Source organism: Salvia hispanica, chromosome 3, assembly GCF_023119035.1.
Source record: "Salvia hispanica cultivar TCC Black 2014 chromosome 3, UniMelb_Shisp_WGS_1.0, whole genome shotgun sequence".
Classification (NCBI taxonomy): domain Eukaryota; kingdom Viridiplantae; phylum Streptophyta; class Magnoliopsida; order Lamiales; family Lamiaceae; genus Salvia; species Salvia hispanica.
Window position 1 is genome coordinate 22,572,151 of NC_062967.1, and position 19,575 is coordinate 22,591,725.

General features: G+C 37.4%; 3 protein-coding genes and 1 long non-coding RNA gene across 7 annotated transcripts; 1 reads left to right on the top strand and 3 right to left on the bottom strand.

The window, feature by feature from the left end:
- Positions 1 to 10: 10 nt before the first annotated feature.
- LOC125210893 (2-oxoglutarate-Fe(II) type oxidoreductase hxnY-like) lies at positions 11 to 4,515 on the bottom strand. 4 transcript variants are annotated; one of them, XM_048110519.1, is made up of 11 exons: positions 4,313 to 4,510; positions 3,489 to 3,618; positions 3,299 to 3,397; positions 3,113 to 3,164; positions 2,136 to 2,257; positions 1,947 to 2,047; positions 1,808 to 1,866; positions 1,332 to 1,388; positions 1,033 to 1,078; positions 344 to 423; positions 11 to 205 (listed from the first exon to the last, which is right to left on the bottom strand). In XM_048110519.1, exons 1-11 carry the CDS (start codon positions 4,430 to 4,432, stop codon positions 127 to 129), a joined length of 945 nt encoding a protein of 314 aa, XP_047966476.1. In that variant the 5' UTR covers positions 4,433 to 4,510; the 3' UTR covers positions 11 to 126. The 4 variants fall into 4 exon arrangements, 3 of the variants coding, with proteins under 3 accessions (XP_047966476.1, XP_047966475.1, XP_047966478.1); XM_048110518.1 differs by having other exon boundaries at positions 3,489 to 3,684; positions 4,313 to 4,509; XM_048110521.1 differs by lacking the exon at positions 4,313 to 4,510 and having other exon boundaries at positions 3,484 to 3,598.
- Positions 4,516 to 8,482: 3,967 nt separating this feature from the next.
- LOC125209609 lies at positions 8,483 to 9,458 on the bottom strand. Its single transcript, XM_048109200.1, has 2 exons — positions 9,408 to 9,458; positions 8,483 to 8,866 (listed from the first exon to the last, which is right to left on the bottom strand). Exons 1-2 carry the CDS (start codon positions 9,456 to 9,458, stop codon positions 8,483 to 8,485), a joined length of 435 nt encoding a protein of 144 aa, XP_047965157.1.
- Positions 9,459 to 12,952: 3,494 nt separating this feature from the next.
- Positions 12,953 to 15,833, top strand: LOC125209078. The gene is made up of 5 exons (XR_007174298.1): positions 12,953 to 13,347; positions 14,944 to 15,023; positions 15,108 to 15,187; positions 15,347 to 15,430; positions 15,526 to 15,833. It is a non-coding gene; the product is annotated as an uncharacterized LOC125209078 (long non-coding RNA).
- A 190-nt stretch (positions 15,834 to 16,023) lies between these two features.
- Positions 16,024 to 18,729, bottom strand: LOC125210707 (putative aldehyde oxidase Art an 7). The gene is made up of 2 exons (XM_048110283.1): positions 18,222 to 18,729; positions 16,024 to 17,434 (listed from the first exon to the last, which is right to left on the bottom strand). The coding sequence occupies exons 1-2, from the start codon at positions 18,717 to 18,719 to the stop codon at positions 16,100 to 16,102; spliced, it is 1,833 nt and encodes a 610-aa protein (XP_047966240.1). The 5' UTR covers positions 18,720 to 18,729; the 3' UTR covers positions 16,024 to 16,099.
- Positions 18,730 to 19,575: the final 846 nt, after the last annotated feature.

The window sequence follows — 19,575 nt, forward strand, 5'->3', positions numbered from 1 at the left end:
TCGCCCATACTTTATGAAGTAATCGAAACATCAAATAATTGAAAATTTAAAAGTAAAACATTTGGTCTTCAACATCAGTACCTTTTTCAAAACATTAGTTTTGTAGGCATACACTATTAGATCATTTCATTTGTAGGTATTGAGGTCAACATGAGTATCTTTATATCTCTGCAGAAGGTAATCTTCATATTTGATTGGAGTGAACCTACAAGAGAAATTAGTATACGAAGAAGTAAAATTTCTATTGCGGTAAGACTTCAGCTTAAATCCAAAATCATCTGTGAGAAACAAATCACTGGGAAAATCTGAAGTACTAAGAGCAAGCGATAATCAATGGACTCACTTTGGAGGATTCTTCTCGGATTGACATGTTGGCAGGCATTCGACAACGCAGTCATGGTTAAGCTCAACAAAAAATGCTATCTGCCAATGGAAAAACAAGAGTCAGATTTCCATGTTCAGATGTGTTGATACAAAGCCTATAGTTAAAAGGCACATGTTATATCACCATCACAAGATTTCAAGAATAGCCCTTTTTGTCCAACAAAAAACCTTGGCTCCATAGATTTCCACCATTCATTAAAAAGAAACTTATGTGGTCCAATTCCTATATTACTTTTACCAGAGAGATGACAAGACAAAGCTGTGCCTATGTTTTTCTTTCGTCAATCTCACACTGACTGAGATGAACCATTTGGTCACGATTTCAGTCACTAGCGGATTCTTTTGTTGTCTCATTCCTCTAGCAACTATGATGCAAATAAATGGTATTTTAGCTTGTGCTGACTCTGTACTTCGAAAATTAACCCCTCCGACCTCTAACTCTGACCATTAACACTAACTGTAACTCAAGTTAACAAAGCTTCTCTTTCCCCTTTTAATTAAGGCCATGCTTAGTTTCTTCCCCTTTCTAACACAAATGGTTGATCACTCAATGAAGGAAATGAAAACTAAAAGTAGATTAAACAAAGGTATAGGGCAGGACAAGAAGGAAATCCCTCGAAGGACATCGTAAGATTTAAAAAGTCTTACAGAATATCTTTCTTGGCCATTTCCTAATACCCGATGCAGTGTGGATCTGTATTAAGATCAAAACATACAGATCAAAACATTATCAGTGTGGATCTTTATTGAGTCAAATAAGGTTGTCTATGTATATATGAACACTATCTGACAGGGAGTCACAGAAAAGATCTCAATATAAAGCTCCCATTGATGGACACAAACAGGTGCAGGGGTACAACATTATGTAATAGGATCATAGCACATCACAATCTTTCAAGGTATTTAAATAGACCGACGATCATACTTGTATGTGATTGTATAACTACCTGAAAAAGCAGTTGCTCCAGCGCTCCAACATATCACCTATATTGACTATAAATGCCCTACATCACATAAAATGACAAAGTTATAATGTTTGAATTAAGAGAAAGAAGACACATATAAAATTCAGTCCTCGATGTTTTACATGTGATTTCAAATACTTAGATATATATATAGATGTACTTAATAATCATAAGTCAAAACCAAACTATAACTGACTTAAAAATCATAGCAATTTACTATCAGTGTAGACTACTCCGGTAAATTATCTATGTTTTCGATAATAAAGATGATATGAGACAGCATATTTACAGTAATAACTTGGCACCCACATGTATTAACTTTCATAAAATATAAAACTAAATGTTCTTAACCATATAGTCAAAATTATGCACTAATCGTTACACATGAAAACTGTTTTTGATGAGCAGCATAAAGTTTTGCTATGAAAAAAGACTAAAAACAGTATATATAGCCTCACCCTTTTAATGGTGGTACATACTCCCAGATCTGAGGCTTAGCATCTTTGTCTTTACATATCTGTAGATATTTCTAAGTTATAGATATAAATTGAGAAAATGGTGAATGAAAAAGACAGTAATATTTTTCTTTGCACATACCTGAAGACCATAGTTATCGTCAGTAGCCAAAAGGGTAATCAAACCAAAATCAGAATGCGCACCAGCTCCAAATATTCCATTGGCGGGTTCAGAAATTTGATCTAAGTTATAATAATGAAGCACTGTTATACTCTATTAACATCTGCTATGACATGTTACTTGCACTGATTGAATCAAAATAATCCTTACCTTCATAATGCAGCAGCTTCAGAGTTGCAATAGATTTTCCAAGAATTCCAGGTTGACAGAAAAAGTCGACATTTAGCCCTAACGCAAGGGCTAACAGCCGTGAAATGGATTTTGCTACATCTCTATTAATATCCAAAGTTGAAATCATGAGACATATTACCTGAGATCCACCATTACCCTAAGCTAAAAAGTTCAAATGAGAGAAAATTTTGTAGCAGTCTTCCCTGCAACAGAATTCTCTAACTAAAATATGACTATGATCAGACTAACCATCAGATGAACCTCTCATCCTCTGAACCTTTGCTTTTTGACTGAAGTAATTTATAGATTTTATTCACAACAAAGATTTAAGGCGAGGAGAGTCAATAGAGATGGGTAAGGGAAAGATGAAAAAAAAATAATCTCAGTTCGAAATTGAATCCGCCACTATTTTGTAAACTTATTACTTGCTAAAAGGCATTGTAACAGGATCTGTTTTTCTCATTCCTGTTAAGTGAAGTAATTTGTTCCTAAAACTAGAAAAATGCACCTAAAATAAGAGGGTGCATAATCTGCTGGCCTAAAAGCATAAGAAATTTTGGAATAAAAACTCCAAGTGAACATTAAAGTGGGACATGGATAGCATATAGTTAGTGGTACAACTATTATTCAGGAACTATCTCATATACATCACTAAATCCTTCTTCAACGAAAATATAGAATGTCATGGAAAAATATATCTTTGCACCTGTATATCTATCCAAAGTAGGGTCTTTTGATAATCTAGCCAATATTTTTCTAATGTTTCTCATTTTAGCACTACATATATATGGACAACCACAAAATTATTTAATGAAGAAATACTAAGAACACTGATTATCCTAAGATAAATAGGACATATATGTTTTGGGTAAGGGAAAAGATGCACACGACTGACTTTCATGGATATATATGTGTCTAGAATGATGGTTATACACAAATGACAAGATGAAACTTACAATGCCCCTTGAAAATATTTCTCCATAGTTTCCCTCCATTTGGGCAGCATATCTGTCAACAGTCAAATGGTTTACATATCGATATTCATAATATTTAACACAAGCACAACAGGCATTTGGCATGCACAAACTGCAGTTCAAACCAGTTACTCAGTCTTCATGAAATCAAATCTTCTAGAAAGTTACCCTCAGATGGCCACCTGTTTGGCCCGTAAAATGGTTTCTGTGCATCAGAATGATCTTCGGATACTTCAACACCTATGTAATATCCTTCCTTATAGTCCCCTGAAATGTTTAAACGTATATTTTTTTTAACTCAGCCGGAAAACCGAAACTGTTTAAGCTATATCATGTGTGGTGGTTAGAGATACCAAACCATGCATTTGATTGGCGGGGTCCAAAGATTGATCAAACAATGGAGCATAGCCACGATTTTTCTTGTTCCTTAGAAGCTTCATTTTGTCCTCATTGGGCAAATTGAAAAATCTTTTGCTTTGAGAGAAGACCTCATCCATGAATTCCTTGTCAATTCCATGATTGATCACATAAAAGAACCCAGAATCTAAGCATACCTATGGTTCAGAAGATAAGTAATTCAGAAATCAGAACCATCAATTTAACATAAAACTACTAAATGAAACCCAAAAAAATCAAACAAATACTAAATGTCCTCTAACATGAACAAAGGCTTTAGTTGTGTTACGACCTACGAAAAAATATTAGAAAAACAAACAACTTACAAAAAACATAGAGGATTTGTCAATTGTCACAAGGTTTAAGCATTTATCCTCTTTGTCTTTAAAATCACTTATAAGTCTTAAAAAGTTTTTAGCAAAATAAACTCCTACATATTTTACAAACCATAAAAAATAAGATCTCTAAGAAATAAATTATTCAACCACGACATAATTTTTCATAATCTTATAAGCAACAATTTTTTCACACAAATAACTCTACTACGGTTTGTTATTTTCAATATATCTCCCTAACTATGGTTTTTTTTTTTCTATAACTTATCCAAATAACCACAAATATGTGTATATCTAATCTTGTGTAATCACAAACATAAATCTGCACCATAATTTAAAATTAATATTTGAAAAATCAGTTATCAATTAATGTTGAAAGAATAGATATATGAATAATAAGATGCTTAAAAAAGCAGAAGTGGAGTGCAAGAGAGGGTAGAGAGGGAGCTACCTGTCTAAGGAGGGAGACAGTTGATTGAACATCAGGACTGGAGAGATCAATGCAATTCAGTATTGATACATTCGAAAATTCTGGAATCTGTGTTTTCTTTTCTTTCATCATTTCTGTCATTCCGTTTATTTTCTCTTTTAGTGAAGATTCCAAATTATAAATTCTCTTTTTAATAAGAAAATGTATTTAGATTTGTGTGGCTTATGAGCTTATCTATTAGGAGTACTACGTATGTCAGAGATAAGCTTTTTTATTGAACCCATGTCCAATATATACACATAGCACAAGAAAAGACTTTGGTTTATTCATAGATGTGTGAGTAAAATTAAAATATATAAAAATTCTCAAATAAGTATTCAAGGGATTTTGTAGGGTGGATAACGTTTGAATATAGTCAGACTTTGTTGGGAAGACGTAAGAAATATGAGTAATAAAGATTGAAATAAAAAAATAATTTTGTTTATGAAAATAATCTAGCTGGACTAGATTTGATCAAATTATTCAAACTGAACATGCACAATGAAAAGGGTCCTTGACAAACGTAAAAAGATGAGTAATAAAGATTGAAATAAAAAAATAATTTTGTTTATACAAACTGAGCATTCACAATGGAAGGCCCCTTCCATTCCACATTAGCATTTTACCTAAAGGGCTTATCTCCCTGCAATGGAAGGATCCTCCCTAAGAGTCTATCCCTTTCCATTTCATTTTCACATTATCACTATTTTGTTTTAATTTTTTTTACTTCTATATTTAATATGTTATCAAATTAAATAAATTTTAATGCAAAAATATTAATACACAAATCTTCGTTGTATTACAATATTAGAAAAAAGAATACGACGAGATGCAAATTTAAATAAAACCAAAATAAAGCACCAGTGCATATGCCTCTGTGCCCAAATTTCTTCAATCTTATTGTGTTGTAGACGATTGTGGGCTTGTTTTAGGCGCATGTCAACAAATGCTCGAAGACGCTCGGCGTATCCATGAGGGACACCTTGACGGTGGGACTTCCTGGCGACTGATACGTCGGATTTTGCACAATTTTAAGGCCATTATTTGGTCCGTTTTGAGTGTCAAAGTTTCATTACATGTCATTATTCGCATATTTTATCCATTTTGGTATTTTGACGTGTTTTGTGAGATATGTGCAATATAGAGCAGAAAAAGGGCATAAAAAGGTGAATTTCCGGAAGCAGGAGCTGAAGGACGCCTAGCGGGCCGCTGCAACATGTGCAGCGGTCGCTGCAAAGAGTCCAGAAGACTCTGACTCTCTCCAGCGGTCGCTGGGCCCTTGCCAGCGACCGCTAGGAAAATGCAGTGCGCGACAACTGTCTTCAAACTCAATTTTCTGGCGATCCTGAAGTCTTATCAGAGTGTTCTACACACCATTCTCTTTGTCTTGAAAAGAGCTTCAAGATGGTACAAGAATCATGTAAATCGGAGTTCTGTGGAGAGAGTTATGGCCGTTCTACCAAAATCGCACAAAGCTGTCAGCTGCAGTCTAGGCGAAAATTTAAAGAAGAAAAGTAGATATTACCTTATGAAGCCAAATCTTTTCCTTCTACTATGGGGAATGAAAATTACATCTTTCCTAATACTTGGAGGAAATTTATTACCAAATTTAAATCCTTCTCAAGCCTATATATACCCCATAACCTCATTCATAGAATTCAACCATTCCATAGCCCTAAAAAGGAGAGCTTTCATAGCTCCTCCTCCAAAGCCTATATATACCCCATAACCTCATTCATAGAATTCAACCATTCCATAGCCCTAAAAAGGGGAGCTTTCATAGTTCCTCCTCCAACCCTAATCTTTCACCCTTCATCTTTTTGCCGATGAATTCCATAGCATAAATTTGAGAGTTCTTCATTGTGCAAGGGGTTGAAGAAGGAATCAAGAGAAGATCAAGGCTACAAGGATTCAACCTTTGGGTTTTATTTGCTTTAGTTCTTTGAAGACACGAGTGTTTGCTAGTGTGCACAGAAAAGAATAACAAGTTTCCTAGGTCCAGCAAATCCACTAGATCACAAGGACTAGGAACTCACTGGTCGTTGGAAAATCTCGGTCGTCGGACACACAGATCACTTCTTCAAAACCCTCAACCACTTATACTAAAACTTAGCACAGGAAAGTAGAGATCGATCCCACAGAGATGGATGCGTAATGAACATGCTCAAGGATTTGGAAATGATTTTTGGGTTGGCTGCTGCCACGCATTTTTGGGTTGAGGAAATTAAAATACACCTGGTATTGAAATCTGCTAAGCTAACGGCTAGATCTAGACAAAACAGAAACATGCACGCAAACTGGAACAGAGACAATCGCTAGATCTAAGAAACTATTCTAAATTATCTAGATTTGGGAAATAAACTGACGGTGGGGACCATGACTGAAAAAGCAAGTACGGACGAAAAGCTGAGAAAACAACTAACTAAAGTACTAACTAACAGCGCATCATCTTCTTCAAATCAAATTTCACAAAACAGAAGAAACTGGTATGAAACGTAATCGGAAAACAGAGCAGACTGGATTTTAACGATTTAATGAAGAACAATTAAGAACTAAACAGATCTATGGCTGCTAGACGAAGCAAAACAGAAAGTAAACAGAAAACTCAAAATCCATGCACAACTCGACTTCCCCTGTTCAAATCCAACCTCGGATGCTAAATCCACTCCGGATCCAAGCATCCGACACAAACTCCAGCCTAAAAAAACATTCCATAACTTTAGATTCAACAAACAACCTCCGGTCAACAACAACACCGCAGATCTACAGCCAAATTCCCCAGATCAAGCACCAAAGTGACAAAAACAGAGATCAACATGTAACTTGCCGAAATAAAAGCTTTTAACAACAGGATCAACATAGATCAACACAAGATAACACAATATAACAAAAAACTAAGAAATGCATAGATAATCAGTAACATCAACAACCAAATCGACTTCCAAAAGTGAAGTTCGAACGAAATAGAGTGCAAAAGAACCGAAAGTAAATAGATTGTATCTTCTCCCTCACGCGGACGGTGTTACGACGGACTTCCTCTGAAGATTGGACCCCTTAAAACCTAAACTACCCCAGAACTCCCATTTCCCCAAGTGTGTGTGTGTTGTGTGTGAGCTAAGAGCGAAAAGTTGTATATGTTGTGTGTTGCATGCTCCTCTATTTATAGGCGTTGAAGTGGGGCCCAGCGAGGTATAGATAGACTTTGTTGCCCTCGGCTATTGACTCCCTTCTTCTAGCCTTCTTTTCCTTAAATTCTGTTCACTTCTCCTTCATTCCTTCGCTAGTCCGTTTCCTCCAGCATCTCCTAGATCTAGCGATTTTGTCACACACCTGGCTTAAAAACTGTGTTAGACCCAGCAAAATATAGTGCTTTTCACCATATAGCCGATGCATGAAATTAGCCTTATCATTCTTATTTTCTTATTTTCTTATTGACTTCCCTATAATCTATGTTTTTATCTTATTCTTTCATGTGTAACTAAATTCATAGGATTTTAGGGATGTGTTAGTAACTTTTATTTGGTTTATACAATTCTGTTTTCTATTTAATATCCGTTTTGTTTATACTTCATTTCTTCCTTAAGTTGTTCGGTAATACTGCATGTTTGAGTGACACATTCGATGCTGATTTAATATAACTTGCTACATAATCGTGAGAGGAGGTTGGCGAGTTAGATCCACTTAATAGACACTACAATTAGCTTCCCTTAAAACGACACTGTTAATTGAGAGTGAGGACTTTTCAAGGGTCTTAGGAGCTTTGAGTTACGAATCTAGGATTGACAACCCTAGTGTTAGTAATCTACGCGTGTATCGCAAGGGCATAACTTGTGTGATTCGTTTTATCGAAGAATAAACTGTGCTAGGGTATTGTAGTTGGAATTTGTATAACCATAATTGTGAACGCACATCCCTAGAATTCTCTTATCTCTTATCTCTCATATTTTATCTTTGTGATATAATTGCATTTAGTCGATTGTTTGCTTTTAATTGTTTTTATTTTCAAACATCCAAATTCTCTTGTTTCTCTAGATAGTATTTGATGCTTAGTACATAATAGTCAGTTGCAATTATATTCCCCGTGTTCGACAACCCGGTACTGACCTTTAGCTATACTAGATCTACCCTGTATACTTGCAGGTATTTTTAGTGCTAAATAAATAGTGCATCAGCGACACCGTAGCTTGGTCCTGCAATGTGTTCAACGGGGACGTTGTCGACTTCTTCACCTTCATCATCCATTATCATGTTATGCAATACGATAGCGACATAGATGATATCAGTGATATCACCTTCGTAGAAGAACTGCGTCGGACCTTTGACCAATGCCCAACATGATTGGAGCACACTGAAAGCCTGTTCCACATCCTTTCGCGCCGCCTCTTGCCGTAGGGAAAAATAAGTCCTTTTCAGCTCAGTTGGAAAACTGGTCATCTTCATGAAAACGGGCCAAGTTAGGTATATGTCGTCCGCCAAGTAATACCCCATATGATACTGGTTACCGTTGGCGGTGAAGTCAACCAAGGGGCCTATTCCCTGGCATTGGTCGTTGAACAAAAGCGAGGACTGCAGGACAATGAGGTCGTTCTTCGATCCGGCCACATCGAAGTACGCATGCCAAATTCATAGCCGTTAGTCGGCAACGGCTTCCAGAATGATGGTTGGGCGCGTGCCCTTGAACCCGGTTGTAAATTAGCCTCTCCAAGCGGTTGGATAGTCTTCCACTGCCAATGCATACAATCTATGCTTCCTAGCATACCCGGAAAGCCGTGCACCCTCCCGTGCAAATCGAGCAGGAACTGACAATCTTGTGTGGCGGCTTTCGCAGATAGGTGTCACGCCCCGCCTTTCTAAGGATAGAAAGCTAGGGTTATCGCGACTGGGGTGGGATATAAGAAGCGGGGAAGAAGGGTGAATAACAAAGGGATAATTGGACTTGGCTCGAAATCATAGAAATGACTTGAATAAAATCAGAGTATCGTCTCATCAATTACATAAACTCAAAAGAAATATTGTTTTAGCGGAAGCGTTCAAGAGCGAATGACATCATGTATGGAGACACGATACATCCAATCACCATTCTATCAAAGAACATACGCCGTTTCTGCTCAAGACCGCCCATCGTCATCACTGCTCAACCTGCACATAGGGAAACATATGTAGGACTGAGTACTTGATGTACTTAGTGAACACAAGCCAAAACGATTTTATAAAAACACTTATGTCATGCCACCATTGAGTGAATCTCGGTCTTTACTTTAAACTATCGAGAAAGCACTAAAATCATTTCAAGCACAAACTTTCGACTCATCTCCAAGTCCTTCTCAACATTATTTCAAAACACAACCATTTCTCCTTGAGTTCTTTGAAAAAAATTGTCATATCTGTTATTTCTGGTGCCGTGAAAGTGGCAACCTCCCACGGTCACAATAACCGGCCAACCCGCTAGATGACTCACGGTCCCAGGTGTACACTAGTCAAAGTAGGGACGCTACCCACACTAAGACCCGAATTCGATTAACTATACGTGGCAACAACCACTTCAGATAGGTCCTATAGACCACATCAAAACTATACATGAACTGAGAATGTGGCCACATTCCGAGTCCACTAGACCAACCAACTCGAAGAATGGCTCCCGATCCACATGTTGTGTACACTAGCCTGGGTGGACACACTCTCCACACCCCCAAATTCGATTATAAAATAAGTGGTCTTGTAGGGACGCTACGCTCCCCTTACTAGACAAACAGATAGACATTTCTCAAAATAAAATATGGCATGACAAAATATTTGTATCCTCATTTCCTTTCAAAACCAGTTTGAAACATAACGCATGTTTATCGGTCGGCACCGAGCATCGAATAACATCATATTAACCAAGTCGAACATCGTATAACATTATATCGGCAAGGCCAAGCGATTCACAATCCACTGGAGAAGCTATACATAGCAACACATGACAATCACTTCCACTTTAAGCACATATATCGCATCGTATGGGTTAATAATAATAATTTCGATCGTACTTAAAAGGACATCTCTTAAATAGAAAGCCCACACATAGCACCAATTTCTATATAAGATAGACTTGGCACATAATTCGTATTTAAACCGAAAGCCCACAGTAAAACTTTAGTTCGAAAGCCCACCTCGTTCACTTAAAAGATCTCACACTTGCGTATTTCCTCTTTCCGAACTTAGAGTCTCACGGAACAACTCTCTTTAGATCACAAAGTAATAACACAACAATCAGCGCGAGAAAACTACTGGTTAGAATGCATGTACCCTAATTAAAGTCTTTTATCTCTCTTATCATCTTTCGCATATTTTCGATTATTCGGCAGTCGCCCAAGGTGTCGCGTGCGACGCCGGTAGGCCGCTCACGCTTAAAATTCCTCCCTTGGCTCTTTGTATTTCCTCCACGGTTAATTTATTTATCGTCCCAACAATTTATATTAATTAGTGGCCCAACACATATCATTTTACTTAGCCCCCCTTATTTCTCCATTCAAAAAAATAGTGAGGCCCAAAAGAGTAGCCCAACTATACTCTCATCCTTATTTCTCCTCTATCAAAAGAAAAAGGCCCAAAATACTCCTCCTTCTCCATCGGTTCTGTCTCACTCTCTTTTTCTTGCTACTGCTTTACATATTGTGAAAGTGAGAATGATGGTGAAGTAACCGTGAATTTAAAAGAGAAACAACCTGAAGTTGATTAGGATTAACTCCTACTTAATTGGGTGATTTAATGGGTAATTGGTGGCTGCAATGATTAGCGATTAATCACCTTAATTGTGATTAATTTGGTTTAATGGCTATTGATGTGGATTTATTTTGTAATTAATCACCATGAATGAGATTAATTGGATGAATTAATCCCGCAGGTAACGGCTCAAGCGTGGGAATGGAAGCTGAACAAATCTGATGTATTTTTGCTAAGAGGAGTTACACTTGGAGAGCAGATTGGTGAATCTACCGTGAAGAGGAAAAATAACGGGCTCTAAGATGTCCCACTTATTTTAATTTAATTGGACTCGTTTAGTTGAGATCCCCACTTGTAAATTTTATTTAGTTCATAGGCCCAAAGCCTCTTTTGTAATATAAACATTGGACCCCATTCGCGAGAAATTAAATATTAATTTTTCTCAAAATTTCATTTTTAATCAACATATCGCATTCAATATAAAAAATTTTACTACTCAAAAATTTGCGGGTGTTACAATAGGTGAGCCCGAAAGTCTGGATCACGCCTTTACAAAACTTCTTCAGACAATCCAATCGGGACCAGTCGTGTCGGCGACGTGAAAATATTTGTCGAACATGTCGGCCGATCCTCCGTATGCCAACTACCTAATTGCAGTTGTGCACTTCTGTAGTGGTGACAGTCCAGGCTTGCCGGCGGCATCCCAAAGCTGCTGGAAGTCCTGGTAACGCAAGAATAGCTCTCGTCGCATTCTGAAATGCCGACGGAAAACCGTCGGGCCCTACCGTGGGTCCTCGGCAAAGTAATCCGCATACAGCCGGTCGTAAGCCTCAGTGTGGTCACGACGATCGATTGACGGTGGCAGATTGGCTTGGAACCGCCTCCTGGTTCGCTTCTTCACGACGTCGCTCCGCCCTCACAAGCACGCGTTGTACCATTCGGTTTATTACTTCGTCGTCGGAATCACTACCCCGAAAGACATTAATATTCTACTAGAGTGTGAAAGAGTATTGTATAAAATGAGATAATATAAGATGTTGGTGTGGGAAATGTAAAGAATGAGATGTGGTATTTATAGTAGATAAAATAGAATAAAAAAATCAAAAAAAGAAAAAAGAAAAAAGAATGGGCCGATGATCGGCCCATCCCCCCGCAATGGATGGCCTATCATCGACCATATTCCATCGGCTTGGGCTAATATATCGGCCTTTGGGAGGGGGCGGTTGATCGACCCTTTCCGTGTAATGGTTGGCCGATCGGAAAGGCCTCTCCATCGGCCAACCATTGTGAATGCTCGTACGCGTTGCATTGCATTTACTTGGACTTTTATCTATTTGTTTGGCTTTATTACTTCATATTTTTTAATTCCAATTTCCTTTTAATCTATTTGTTTGGCTTTATTACTTTACATTTTTTAATTCTAATTTCTTTTTAATCTATTTGTTTGGCTTTATTATTTTACATTTTTTAATTCTAATTTCTTGGTGAAAGTTATTGTTCAAGATGGTTTCGGTTGGATGGAGGACATTGTGTTTAAGAATCAAGATGATGCAAACTTTTTATATTTGTTTGATGGAGTTTGTTGGGATATGATTATATTATTTTTATATTGTTATTGTATCGGAGTTCTATAATACAAATGAACAATATTTATTTGGTTGTGTTGGAATTTTATTGATTTAAGATGTTATTTATTTTTCATCTTTGCGTTGATTAAGAAATTTTGATTGCAACAAAGTGATGATTTTATATTAAATGATGGGTTTATCAATGAATACAAATGAATATACTCTTCTCGGGAGCATTACAGTCCTTATGCTCCTATAGAGATATAACATCCATCCAATTTGAGCCTTTTGATTTCCAGATGTGAGGAGTAGATTCCATAAATCTGGCTTGCATCGCTTATTCATTTCGTGGCATCGGATGAGTAAATTTGTCAGTTCATGGATGAAAATGATTTCTTCTAAGTTGAAGGTGTGGAATTTTAGGGGTCATTCAATGCACGTCCCAGTCAATTCACATTCAATTGAACCTCTCAACTCTCTCTCTGAATCTTTCCACTCCTTGCAAAATCGCTCACATATCTCAACTCCTACCAAATTTGACAAACTGTAGTTGCAAATCTTCATTTTTTTTCCATCACCGAGTCAAAAACTAATCATGAAATTCAGAACCGAAGTTCCATCTCTACCCAGAAGTTCCGGCGTTGTTTTTAATCTAAATTTCAATTTCAGTTTGTTTTGAAGTGGCTAAAAGACTCAACATTTTGAAACCTCCGACGACTGACGGCGTTGAAACGTCTGCAAATGGTAAGTTTGTGGTTTATTTATGTATATTTCTGGTGTGGGGATTTGTGATTTCTTATCCGTTTTCTGGGGTGGGGTCTGAAGATTTTTTTTCACAAACAAACTCCGATTTCAGTGTTTCGTATTTGAAAAATAGTTGTGTAATGAAAGCGCAGGATTCTCACAGTGTGCATTCTTTGCAATTAAACAAGTAGAATCACTAATAGGTCAAGCGGAATCACCGAACCATACTTGTCAAGCAAAGCCTAGACCTATCTGCGTGTCGCTGGACGCGCTATCGGAGACTGCGTTCAAAACCTTAACCCACTAGGAGCACCGACAATGCTGGAAAGTTTCCTAAAATAGGCCGACAATATGAAAAAGTAAAATGGGGACACATTTCCTAAACTAACCAGCCTGGCAGGAAAGCTATGAAAAGCAAAAAGAAACAAAAGCAACTTGCAGATCTAAATCCTAACAATCAATTACTTCTTCTTCTTCATGTAACCAATCTAAGAACATAGAGTTCATGTAACCTTGATAGCATGGATAGTCATTGTTTCTAATTAATAGCGTTTATTATACTATATACTTTATTAGATACCTACTCCTTTTATTTTTCACAATTCCTTGTTTTTATGAAATTGTATATGCTTTCAAGCAGTATGTTCTAAGAGAGTTTAGTATGTATATATACTCGTTCGAACTTTTTAGAGATATTGGTCTCTAAAATTATAAACTTTGGTCAAATTTTGGTATTTTCCACTTACTTTAAAATTGGTCTAAAATATCACAAACTTTACATTCTGTTTGCTATTTTCCAAACCAACCCAAATAAGATATTTTCGGCAAAAACTTATTCTACATGGGCAACCATGAAACGTTTATAATATTTTCGACCACATTTTATGTTTGTGACAAGTAGGATAAAAAGCCACGTAGAAGATATCCATGTTAATTTAGTTTTGCCGAGTAGGATAAAATATCCATGTACGTTACTCGAATATGGTGATTGACCCGTCGTGGAAAATAACAAACGTAATATAAAGTTTATGATATTTTAGACCAATTTTAAAGTTCATGAGAAATACTAGAATTTGGCGCCAAAGTTTATGGTTTTTGGGATATCCCAACTTTTTAATCTAACTTTGTTTTTATAATCATATACTTACATTTGTAATGTGGCAACGTGATTATGTATTTTGCAGCATCTCTCAGCCTAAGTGAGTAATGAGCGGGAAAAAAAAAAACTAAATCTGTAATAATGGACCATACAATCAAGAAAACACTATATGTGATAGTTTTATCTTTATGTGCACAATTTTTATCATTCGGCATGCCGTGGCAAGTTGAATGTGATTTCTAACTCTAGGATATTACATGCTTGATTGATCAATGATATGTGCTTTGTTGTTATTCAAATGACGTCTTGTTCCTGGTTCTCAAAGGGTAGTTTTGGCATTTATTGTTATCAGTACAGAAGCTCCTTCCAGGGAGTAAGGGGTATTATACATTTTCATTGTTATGTGGATCACCATGCTATCAATGGCCTGTGTTTTTATCAAACTTTTGTGTTTCCTGCTATGCTTGTTTCACTAATTATATTCTTGCATTGAACAGAGAAATGGTCAGTACCTGATTGATTCTCAAGCTACTCCAACCATGCTCAACTGCCTCATGTAAAAACTTTCATATTTTAGGTGTGAATTCATTGTTGATTTTATGTATAGATAGTGCCCTCTTACCACATAAAAATTGGCTATATGACTTTGTTTGTCTTGTAGGTTTGTAGAGACAGAAGGGAGACAGGGTTAGGAACACTGAAATTGGGTAAAAGCATTTCAAACTCACTCAATTTGAAGAGGTAAGTTCCGACCCCACATAATTTCCTACTGAGATGCTATTCTTTCACATGGAGATAGCTCTAATGAGAATACATTCGCACGAGCTATGCAACACTATCTTGTTGGTGTCATCAGTGGAGCTCGCTCTTTTCTTATTTTTTCTGTTTTTTTATGTCTAGTATGTAGGTCTACACCACTCATCACTGGATGGTCCGGATATACAAATTGAAGTCCCCCATGGGAAAACCAAGAAATCCAAATCGGTATGCTATACAATACATACTACCTGAATTAAATTAAAAGTGAATGCAATATCAAAACTTCACCATCAGTGACTGACATGTACCATCATTCGAAGAAATCTGGCACTCCGACTAGCTCGAAAAGAAGTGGAGCAAGAAAGAAGAATCCATGGCAGTAAGTACCCTTGCTCATGATACATTAGGATAAAGGGTCTGACGACTTTGATGTTCCATATAGAGAAAAGAGAAAATGATTAATTGAAGATATTGTGGTATTCTACTTGTGATATTTGTAGGCCCCTTGATCAATTGAGCAATGTTTAGAATAATTTTTTATTGGCAACCTTAGCGAATGAGGTGGTTGACAAAAAACATGTAATGATAATATAACTGATTTAGATCTGGGCCTCTGTTTTTGGTGCTAGTTAATAGTTATACACCTTATGTATACTCATAACTTACGGATAACTAATTGATGTTAATGACATAATAACATGAGTCAATAAGTATAAAAATAATGCTGAAGTGTTTCTCAGAGTCTAAAAATGACACTTTAAATTTCCAAACTCTCTTATTATATAGATTCAATCATTATAAAAGGATGTAGAGGCATTTCTTGGCACTACTTAATTTGTCCCATAAGAAATCATGTCCAAGATTATAACCAAGCACCAAATACAATTAGTTTTCCTACTCAATATGTACCCATATTCCACGGCTCGGAACCTCTCGATGAACAACAAAGACAAGATAGTGCCCGGGCGGAGCAAGCCTTGCTGTGGGCGGCGCAACCACCTTGATCCTCCCATTCTGCACACTCACGAGCTTCAAAATCAGCAACCTCTGGTTCATAGAGTAACCATGTGTGGTGAAGGGCGGCGAGTACATCGTCACCTTAATATCACCCTGCTTAACATCTCGTGATCCAATCACCAAATCAAACTCTACTCCATACTTCAATTCCCTTTCGGTTTCTCCATCCATGATTTCGACACGGTTGATCACCATATCTGGCGCCAAATATGGCGGTGAGAACTTCTCCACCCTGAGCTCCGTAGGGAACTTGAAGTTGTCTCCATATTTCTCGAGCTTGTAGAAGGCGTTAGTGTTGCTACCGGCAACAAGGATCTTCCCATCAGGCAACACTGTAGAGCATGAATGGTACATCCTCGGGACAGCGGAAGGAGCCAACTCTTGAAACCGTACCCCCTTCTCTTTATTCGGGCTATACAAAACTGGGGTGAGATTAGGCACATCCGCTGCATCCCAAGCAGAAGTCCCCGACTTCGCGCCATTAAGCATCAACACATCTCCGGTTGGGAGAAGTTGCATGTCCCCCATCACCCGCGGCGTAGGCATATCCTCCTTCTCCCAATCAGCTCCCTCCATGTTGAGGTTCAGCCTCCCGCAGTCACGTGCAGCCTCCACAAATGTTCTTTTCGGCTGTTGCAAGTCTGACAGTATGTAAGCCTCGCGGGTGTTCCCACCGCATACGAGGATTTCAATGCTAGGGTTGTCTGTACTAAGATCGATGGGGAGGAGAGCGGACATCCCTGAGGCGGGATAGTTGCGGGAGCCGCCTGCTAAATCGGGGAGAGGGCGGACGGTTTTGCCGGTGCGGGGCTCGAGGATGATGGACTTGTGGTTGGCGAAGACGAAGAGGTTGCCGTCAGGGAGGAGGTTGACGAAGGGGTAGAGGTTGTTCTCGCGGCCGGCGTCATCGTTGGTGTCTTCGAGGAGGGGGAGCTCGAAGAGCTGGGGTGTGAATGTAAGGGTGTCTGGAGGGACAATCTCGTAGTTGTAGGCGTTGCGGCCGCCGACGAGGACGAAGTTGCCGTCGTCGAGGGTATGTTGAGTGGCGTACCAGCGGTTGGAGAAGAGGGCTCGCTTGTTTTCTTCGAAATTGCAGTCATTGCATGGCTTTAGAATTCTCACGGATTTTAGGCCGTCTTTGTCGCCGCCGGTGGAGATCAGGCTTCCGCTGCGCGAAAGCCCGCCGGATGAGCACCAAGGGCTTGAGTCCACCTGATTCATTTTGTCATTTTAAACCGTCTCACAAAATTAGTCCACTTTCTATTTTTTTTAAATAATTTTAACTATCAATCCTACTATCCACTTAATTACAACACTTCATTTGTTTTTCTGTTTCTCTCGTATTAAAACTCGTATCGTTCCTAGGATAGTAAAATTCGATTGTTTGGATTATTTGGTTTTAGTTTTGAATTACTTATGATAAATTGGAGAATTATTGTAACAAAATGAAAAAAAAAAAAAAAACTTCTAATTTGTTGTTTATGTTCTTGCAAAAATACATAAAAGCCAAGACAGACAAAATCAATAATAATTTTGGGAGAATATTTTTATTTTTTTATATTATGAATTAAAAGATAATTAAACAATCTATTATATTTTGGGCTGATAGATAGAGTTAAAGCTTGAGTTGTTCAGTACAAATTTAATCATAAAAACCAAACATTTAGATAAGAAAGTTGTTCGCACATTTCATATTAGTGTAAAAAAGAGAAATAAAATCACTTTATAAAATCTAACAAACCACACCTCCTATCACCAAATTGAATCTAGAGTTTATATAGCGTGATATAGTGGAAGTTGTCGAAGTATTTGCATCAGAAGTTATTTTTGGAAGCTTTTCAATAAAAGGACATAGTTCTGCAATTGTGATTGATTGGACACACCATGCAGCAATATGTACAGAACTTTTACTCGAGCTTAATTGGAGTCATTTTTAAAGCTAATAAATTTGTTTATGCTCTCACAAGTTATTTGTTTAAAGCTGATGGAAGAAACGAACCTTGACGGGTCTAACATGAGCGGTCTCGATATCATATTGAACGGCATGAGCCGTACAGTCCTGTTTCGAATCTGTCTGCCTCCCCCCAACCCGAGGTCTGCAAAAGGGCGGACTATTATCGATCTCCGACAGCCCATTGCTGGTGGAATCGTGCCATGCAGCCTTGTTGTTAGGCATCAATTGAATGTGCATTGCAGAAACACCCGAATTTTGCGAATGGATCTCCCAACTCCCAAGCCTTTCATTTTTGGTTTCGAGTTTCTCGATGCCATAATACATCCAGGTCCCTCCGCCTCCGTCTTCAGGGTCAGGGACATCGCTTGTTGCAATTGGTGGCGGTGCCGGCTCCGGCTCTTTCTTCCCAAATGGGATACTAAAGCTGAATCCTTTGAAAAATCCAAATTTTATTTTTGGGGGTTTTATAGATGCCTCATCTTCTTGACTATGTATGACATGCAAGAGAGAGAGGATGAGAAGAGATTTCAACAACCTACCCATGTGAATGTAGTTTGCTTTCTCTGGGTTTTTTGTTACCTTCATTAGTGTCATGGTTTATATATATGTCTAAAAAAGGAGATTATAACTTAAGATGTCCCTAGATTTGAGGATTGACTCTCACTTATTACTTCAAAATCAAACATGATTGGTTGTTGCTATTTCTAGTGTATTACTTTTCTTTCTATTGATCAACAGCAAATATGAGTCTTTACTTTTTTTGGTGGTATATTTATTTGGGGTTCCAACTAGCTAGGAGTATATATTTATTTGAGAAGAACTTACTCGTAAACGTTCTTTGCCCTTCTTCTTCTTCTTCTTTTTTTTTTTTTTTTCTTTATATGATGGACCGATAAAAATGGATAAGAATGAGACTATTTATAGTGTGGTTTTTTATTTTGCATTTCAATATTTCTACGATGGATAATATGTGTGGACTACTAAAAATCTAAAATGAAGTTAAATGAGAGAGTAGAAAATAATCCTTTTACAAACTTTAACAATCGTAACACAATTATGCTTGATTAACATTCTGGTTAAACGAGAGAGTATAAGATATCCCTCTTATATAAGTTTTCATATCAAAATTTGATGAAGGATAACAGATCAAGATTAGAATATGAAAGTAAAAAAATTAAGAAGTCCTTATGAGAATTCAAGTAAATAAAAGTATGCATCATTTAGAACCCTGAATTAAATAGAACGCTTGAATTTATATTCATTGGAGAGGAAAAGATGAAAAAAAGAAAAAAAACAAAGACATACTATATATTATGGAAAATTTAAAATAATCGTAACATCCATTTCAATTTTTATCATGTCATTTATTTTTTACTAATTTTTCTATTCAAGTAATGTC